Raw genomic sequence first — 8,388 nt, forward strand, 5'->3', positions numbered from 1 at the left:
CCCTTTGGCAGTTGAACGACCCTTTCACAGGGGTCGCCTAAGACCATCCTGCATATCAGATATTTACATGACGATTCATCCCAGGAGCAACATTACAGTTATGAAGCAGCAACGAAAATAATTTTATGGCTGGGTCACAACATGAGGAACTGTATTTAAAGGGCCAGAAGGTTGAGAACCACCGGTCTAGAAAGATGCTTTGTGAATGCAGTTACTCTAGCAAGTCCATACTTATGTCAGAATGTTTTCCTTCCTCCCAGCTCCCCAGAGTGATGCTGATTTGGGATACTGGCCCACCACGCGAGGTGGGGAGGGGGGCACGTTGGAGGTGTTGGAGGCATTCTCCCCCCGTGACTAATAGTGGGCCAGGCCGGTCCTCTGAGCCCGCCCTGGAGCACACGGAAGAAACCAGGCATTTGGAGACAAGTGGAAGAGCCTGAGAAGAACCCAGGTGCTGACAAACGCTAAGCTGTGGGTGGGAGAGGGATCAGCGTGGAGGGCTGGCTCTGCCTGACGGAGCCTAGCAAAGAGCCCCGCGCAGGGCTCTGCGAAGGGAGGCTGGCTGAACGGAAGAGGGGCAGGCAGAGGAGGACCTCAAGGTAAGACACTAGCAATGGAATGGGAAGGTCTTCAAAATGAAACCCATCATAATTCTTGAACTTGTAAAATCCAATTGTTAGATTTACAAGGATGTTAACGATCAGTTCAATCATCCTTTTAATCTCTTTCGTGTGTGTGTGTAAGAGGTTTGAAGAGGTGAAAGAGCCTCATGCACCTCACAGGGCAAGTTAAGGAAGGAACTGGTTTGAGGAGATCCCAGGAATGCTCCCTTCCAGTCTAGGTTTTTGTTTCCCTAAATCAAGTTTCTTCCCTAAAGGCAGTAAGATCTTTAACCCTGCTGCAAGGTCAGTGCAACTCACAAAATGTCAAAAAAATCGATTTCTCCCAGAGGAGAGGGGCGCAGGGCTGGGCTGGAGCCCTCGGGAGCAGGTGGAAGCGGTGGAGGAGGCTGGCTGTGTAGGGTTTCGCTGCAGGCCTGTGCCTGATAACAACAGGTCTTAACAATTAACCCATAAAGAACGGGAATTCGGGGAGGAGCGACAAAACACAGAGGTCATCTCTTTCCCTGACCGCCCTGTATGAGAGAAGGAGGCTCCTGTCCTGATATTCCCATCGCCGTACATCTCTCCCTAGATGGCCATCCTCCAGAAAAGCTGTTCCTGAGCCATCTTCTCACAAGGCCTCTGGCCGTCTGTTCGATTACCACAGGTTGCAGCTCATAAACAAGTGCCCACAGCGGAGGGGGCAGGAATAAAAATAAACGGGAGGCTCGTTTTAAACTAGTTCGGGAGTGAACCGAGTTTACAAATCAGAAACGCATGGGAAGATGTTTGTGTCAAACGCCCACACCGACAGCTTTCTTCTAGTCAAAATGCTCGGTAGCTGAGTGGGTACAGGGTGGGGAGAGAGGAAGGGAGAAATTAAAGGGGGCTAATAGTGTGTTTTGGTGTTTTATGATGTTTAAACTGAGAGAGGGGGGGGATTACAGCTCTAATGAAAACTAGTTAAACCATGATGAAACTATGTATAGATATGGGTCAAGAGCTTGAAAGTAATATGCAAACATGAAAATAATGGTGTTGGGGAGGTAGGATTATGGGTGATTTCCTCCCAAACCCTCAATACTATCGCACATTTTCAATGAAACTTTTAACTTTTCAAATATTTTTTCCTGGCTTTAGTTTTACCTGCTGTTATAAAATCACAGTTCTCTAAAATTCCTGTTTGTTGTCCATCACAGCAGTTTTTAGAACAGCAAAACACTGAACACCATCTAAATGTTTTAGAGGGCTGATTAAATACAGGGTGTCCCCAAAAATGTATATACATTTTGAATAATTATTAATTTCAGTGGGTTAAATCTGATGTTTCTTTCATTAGAAGCATCAATTGAGCTATCAGCTATTAAGTGAATATACATTTTATATATTTTTTTAAATTGATTTCAGAGAGAAAGGGAGAGATAGAAACATCGATGATGAGAAGGAATCATTTATTGGCTAACTCCTGCATGCCCCCTACTGGGGATTGAGCTCAAAACCCGGGCATGTGCCCCTGACCAGAATCAAACCCTGGACTCTTCAGTCCACAGGCTGATGCTCTATTCACTGAGCCAAACCTGCTAGGGCTGAATATACATTTTTTGAGGACACCTTGTAGACTGTGGCCCAGTCATAATAATGGAACATCATACAGCCATTTGAAAAGGAGGAGGGGCCCTAACCGGTTTGGCTCAGTGGGTAAAGTGTCAGCCTGCAGACTGAAGGGTCCCAAGTTTGATTCCGGACGAGGGCATGTACCTTGGTTGCAGGCACATCCCCAGTGGGGAGTGTGCAGGAGGCAGCTGGTCGATGTTTCTCTCTCATCGATGTTTCTAGCTCTCTATCCCTCTCACTTCCTCTCTGTAAAGAAAAAAAAGAAAGAAAGAAAAGGGGTGGGGTGGGGAGGAAAATATGAATCTGAATGTGTGGATATAGAACAACTGCCAGAAAAAGTGCACAAAGGCAGGTGTAGGACAATGAGTCTAGTTTAAATATATGTATACTAGAGGGCCGGAGCATGAAATTCGTGCATGGGTGGGGTCCCTCCGCCTGGCTGGTGATTGGTGCTGATCAGGGCTATCTCGCCCAGTTCCAATTGGGGCTGACTGGAGCTGGTGGCTGGGGAGGGACCATGGGAGGGCTCTGTGGGAGGGCTCCAGAGTGTGTCTGGCCCTGCCTTGCCCAGTTCCAATCAGCCGGACCCCAGGAGCAAGCTAACCTACTGGTTGGAGCATCTGCCCCCTGGTGGTCAGTGAACATCATAGCGACCAGCTGGTCCACAGCTTGGTCAGACACTTAGCATATCAGGGTTTTATATATATAGATACACACACACACACACACACACACACATACACACACACACTTGTGCCTATCCATGGAAATTTCTTGAAGACCATCAAGAACACTGGTAATGGCTACCTCCATCTGGAGTAGGGAGCACTAAGGTGGAGATTCACTTTTCATGATGTAAACGTCCACACTGTTTAAAAAATGTGTGTGTGTGTGTGTAATGTAATATACTTGTATCATTTTTATAAGTTCTATTAACTTTCTAGGCAATGTTCTAAGGGTATTTTTCCTAAGTGGCTTGAAGCTAGAGAAATTAGAAGTCCTATTCTTGTCCCTATACTTAGAAAACAGACAATCTGATTATGCCTAGAGTTGTCAAAATGTGGAGGCAATGTGTGAAGAAACTAAATATGCTCATCTTTCCAAGGGAGATCTACTGAGAAGAACATACATAACTGCAGCCAGAGAACTGGGTCGGCCTCCCACCAGGCCGGCCCAAATAAAGCAGCGAGAAACAAGCTGTTCAGTCTCCTCTGCCTGGAGGCCCAAGGGGCTCTGCACTTGAAAAGATCCGAAGCCCTAAGCACCACATCATCCCCAAGTACCCTGCACCGAGTTGGGCCCAAAGCGTCCCCAGGAGCCTCGGGGCCCAGGCCAGTACGCCAGAGCTTCAAGGAACCAAAGCAGGTAAGCCCGGACGCAGAGGCCTGCCTCGAACAGGGAGGCCATGCAAACATCTCCTGGCCTCCTGTGCTGTGTCCCTCTGCCTGAGGATACTACGTGCATCGCTTTAATAGTCGTACCACTTTTTACAGACAACATTAGCTTCACTTTCCAAACTCCCATTTGCTTCCCCATATTTCAGGCTCTCATGAAAGGATGTTTCCTTCTAAATTCATGAGAAGGGAAGGCAAAATCTTCTGGGCATTCCGTCCTAGACATCTCGACCTGAAAGATGTTCAGAGACTTCCCCAGACCAAGGGAAAGACCTAGGTGGGCAAGGTAGCCTCTCGAATGTGACTTGGCGCCCGGGGTAGGGAGGCCTAACCGTCAGTGTAGGCCCCCCGAGAGGGAACATCACTGGCCCTGAGATCCTCGGGAGCCAATGGACTCATAGAGGAATAGGAGATGGGCACGGGGCTTGATGGGGAGATGGCAGGAAAGGCTGTGGGGCTGGGCATCAGTGAAGATGGCAGACAACCGACAAAGGGTGCGTCCCAGGCCCCAGCTGAGGACGGCCTGGCTTAGGGAGCCCGTTACTTCCCCTCCAAGCATGCTGCCCCGAAGAGCTTAAAAGGGAAGCATTTTCTTGGTTAAGTTCAAAATCACTGTTCAACACACTTCCTCATAATTTCTGGTACCGATGAAGAATGTGTGTTCGTGAGGTCCCTTATCACTGCCATGCATACTAAGCAGGCCAGCTCTGTCTATTCAGAGTTTTCACTTCATTAGCAAGAGGGGTGTGTGTGTGTGTGTGTCCTTCCCCTCACTCTTCCTGAACTTTGCCCCATTTTGTGGATGACCGAACCTATACCAGTGACACAGGGCAAGAAAGAAAGCCCATTTATAAACCATCCTGGTACATGCCGCTCTTCTTTTTGAACCGGCAGCTAAAATGATATCTGTGGATCTGATTAGGTCTGCTTTGCCCCGTGACCACACATAAACCCAAACTGGTTGCATTTCTGGGAAGTAAAGTTTGTTCTCCGCCTTCTCTCTAAGGCACCTCAATCCTCTGTGACCAGCAGGCTCCTTGGTGACTAGTCAGGAGTGGGGCCCAGGCCTGACACTATCAAGTGCGGAGAATTCCCAGTCCCCTCTCCACTAATTCTGCCTCCCACACATGGATGTGCTGAGCTCTAAGGTAGTTTCCCTGTCATCATGGCCTTTCTCACGGGGTTTATTTTGTAATAGTTCATGGTCTCAATGATGTTTTCTCCAGGTTGTCCATAATGTTCTCGAAATCGGAAACTCCAAACTGGAATGCAGAGTCCAGTACAGACTCACGCAGCCTGGGGCAGGACCACCTCCCTCCTACTTCCTACGGGGTCTTCTTTCCTCTGTAGATACCACCGTCCCAGCTGCTGTCCGAGCACAGGCTGACCTCGCAGCCTGCAGAGCAGCTGCTGACTCATGCTTACTCTGGGGTCTCCTAGAACCCCGGCTCTTCTTCCCTTCAGCCAGGACAGCCCCACCCGTCCGGTCCCATTGAGAACTCTGCCCATCACCTGCGGGGGAGTAGGGGGAAGTGGGGGGGGGCAGCTCTGATGAGAAGTCTCCCACTAGTCCACCTTCACCTGGCCCGCCCCCGCCCGGGCCCACCTGGAAGACGTCGTTGGCGCACTTGCGGCACAGGTTGTGCTGGCAGGGCAGGATCACCACCGGCTTGGAGAACATCTCCAGGCAGATGGGGCAGATGAGCTGCTTCTCCAGGTTGTCCATGCTGTGTGCATCCCCTAGCAGCGGCTTGAAACCCACTGCGAAGTTCATCCCCTCAGTGATGGTGCCGACCTCGGCCTTGGCCCGGACCTGGCCTTGCCTCACTGCCTCTGGACCCCTCCTCCCTCCCTCAGTCTGCGGATTCTTCTGCTGCCTCTGAGGCTCACTGGAACTAGCTCTGCTCTCTCCCCTGTCCCTTCCTCTGACAGTATGCCGCGTCCTTAGCTGTTTTCAGACACGTCTCCTCTCTCCTCTTTGCCCTGTGCCGCAGCCACGCGCAGGCAGCTTTCTCTAGCCCTCACTCCCTGAGCAATTGCCCCTGGAAATTTCTCCTTTCCTTCCCCAAAGGACTCCTGTTCACTCTACAGGCAGCACTGTTTGTCCCTCACTCCCCAGAGAGCAGATTAACTTTAAGGTGGGGGTGGGGAACAAGGGGCCTCTGTGTGACATTCCAGCTCCCAATTTAGCTCCTGTAAGGCGAGCCACAGCTGTCACCGAACGAACGAGTGACCCTGACTCACTCAGGAATGGGTGACTCTTGGGCAAGAGCAGGGGTGAGCGTCACCGCTTATGGGGAAGGTGGGCCGGCAAAGGTACCGAGCGCGCACTTGCTGTCACTCAGAAGCCCCCGTGAGCCCCTGGGCCCCACTCAGCTCTGGCTTGGGCCCTGCTTCCAGGGCAGTGCCGGGCATGACAGTGTAAGTCGGCCTGCTGGAGAGGGACCCCCCATGGCTCAGGGAGGGAGGGCTGATCTTGGTAGGCCTACTGACAGCCAGTGAGAATGTCTGCCTCCCAGGCTTAGCCAGCAACCCTGGCCTGCTTCCTCTGAGCCCCACGATTCAGAACAGAGCACCTGAGACCAGAGAGGCTCTGGTCCAACACTTCTGGTCCACGTTGTGGTTGTTTTCTAATCCTTGCCCGAGGATCTTTTTCCTCCATTGATTTTTAGAGAGAGTGGAAGGGAAGGAGGGAGACACAGAGAGAGAAACATTGATGTGAGAGAGACCCATCGACTGGTTGCCTCGCGCACACACGCCCTGACCGGGGCCAGGGATGGAGCCTGCAACTGAGGTGCTTGTGCCTGACCAGAATCAGACCCGGGATCCTTCAGACCATGGGCCGATGCGCTAACCACTGAGCAGTCGGCCAGGGCTGGTCCACTTTTGTTTTTGCCCAAAGCTTTCTTACATCGCCCCAGGAAAAGCAGCTCTGGAGGCTAGAGCTGGCAGTGGTGCCAGGGCCTAGAGCGACCTCATGAGCTTGCCCCCAAGAAAGGATGGCGTTCTGACCCATGAACACATCCCTGGAGCCACTCCAAGGACTTGATATTTGTTGGGAAATTGAGAGAAGCTGAGCTGGGCAGAAAGGACCCGAATGCCAGGGACCTATTTTGAGCACCAGGGGAATCGGCCTCCAGGGAAACTTTAGAGCTGACAAAGTCATGGTCACACGGCCCCAGGAGGCCTCGGCCCCAGCACCACAGAGTCCTGGGCGCCCCTCTCCAAGGCGACTGCTCTCAGCCGTGAGCACCGGTCCTCACAGGCCTCTCTCTCCACCCTAGGCACAGCTGGTCTTTTGGGCCCCACATATGCACTGGAATTGGACAAAAGCTCTTTTATTCACTGACATTCTTCAGCCCTTCTTCCAGTCAGGACAGACAAGTATGAGGACGTACAAAACTCTGACCCTGGTGGACGGGAAATAAATGCTGGGGAGAGGATACCAAACAGGTTGTGTGAAGAGGCCCGAGTGGGAAAAGGGTCTGTAAACGTACAATCATTTCCCTATTGTGAGTTTCATGCCTGTTTTGAAAACAGCCTGCATCAGAGGTGGTGAAAGAACGGAAGCAGGCACCGATTGAGAACGTCAGGCAACCCCAGGGCCCATGCTGATGGGGTGATGCTGGCAGCTGCAGCCCAGGGACAACCCACAAGCGGGAGAACTACCCCTGAGCCTCAAACGCATTCGTCCTGTTCCCCGGCTGACGCGTGGTGGCATGGAATGAGGTTGGTGATGCTAGGGGTATGGACACCAGAAGAAGGTGGGGCCGGTCCCACCCAGAAAGGAGTGTGGGCTTAGGAATGAGTCTGATGCTAAGAGTCCTTGGTGCAGAGTTGCAACGAAGGAGGATTAATGGTACCACAGCTCTGGGACTGGATCCACTCTGCTCCGCTTTCTGGATTGGGTGGAGATATCACAAGTGACTCAGGGACCCTACCCAGCCGACATGCGCTCAAATCCCAAAGGAGGCGCGGGGAAAAGGATGCTGGGGAGAAGTCTATCACCACCGCCTGGGATCTCTCAAGGGTAGGGCTGGGGGTGTGTGTGTCTGCTCTCTAACATTAAAATTGGGACCGGAGCTAAAAAAGAAGAGTCGCTGGGCGACCCTGTATGGCCAGGGTCAGTGACGCCGTCAGGGGCAGAAACTGCATCCTCACTGGGATGGATGCCCTCAGTGCTTCTCGAGTTGGGATTCTTACAAGAAGAGGGGCAATTCAGGGTCAATGTCAGGACAGGGCTACTTGCTCCTCTCTTCGATGTGTCCAGTGGACCGGGCAGCGGACGTCACCTTCATTGGGTCAGCACCTAAGGAGAGAAGTTGACGTCTTATTAACTAGAAGGAATGAGCACCCGGATTGTAAAGCAAGCCCCCTATAGGTCAAACTATAAACACTTATAGCTCATCCTTTAGGGCTATAAACTTTGCATTAAAGACACATCTAAAATTAGTGTATATTCTTTTATTTTTTTAAAATCTATTTTTATTGATTTCTGAGAGGGAGAGAGAGAGAGAGATAGAAACATCAATGATGAGAGAGAATCATTGATCGGCTGCCTCCTACACCCCTCCCCCTCGCCACTGGGAATCGAGCCCGCAACCCAGGCATGTGCCTTGACCAGGAATCGAACCGTGACCTCCTGTTCATAGGCTGATGCTCAACCACTGAGCCACACCAGCCGGGCTGTATATTCTTTCCTTATCCTTTAGTTATCGCTGCATTTCAGTTTTCATACCCTACTCTTCTTCGTCTTTTAATTATCTTCACTATCATTT

General features: G+C 51.2%; 1 protein-coding gene and 1 long non-coding RNA gene across 2 annotated transcripts in view; both read right to left on the minus strand.

Moving 5' to 3' along the window:
* TRIM54 (tripartite motif containing 54) overlaps nucleotides 1–5,739 on the minus strand; it is an 18,811-nt gene extending 13,072 nt beyond the window's left edge. Inside the window, 1 exon segment of the mRNA XM_006779516.2 lies at nucleotides 5,217–5,739. Coding sequence (XP_006779579.1) covers nucleotides 5,217–5,384 — 168 coding nt within the window. The 5' untranslated portion in view covers nucleotides 5,385–5,739.
* Nucleotides 5,740–6,932: 1,193 nt separating this feature from the next.
* Nucleotides 6,933–8,388, minus strand: LOC107183720. The gene is made up of 2 exons (XR_001514526.1): nucleotides 8,349–8,388; nucleotides 6,933–7,919 (listed from the first exon to the last, which is right to left on the minus strand). It is a non-coding gene; the product is annotated as an uncharacterized LOC107183720 (long non-coding RNA).

This window comes from Myotis davidii, unplaced genomic scaffold, assembly GCF_000327345.1.
Source record: "Myotis davidii unplaced genomic scaffold, ASM32734v1 scaffold238, whole genome shotgun sequence".
NCBI lineage: Eukaryota > Metazoa > Chordata > Mammalia > Chiroptera > Vespertilionidae > Myotis > Myotis davidii.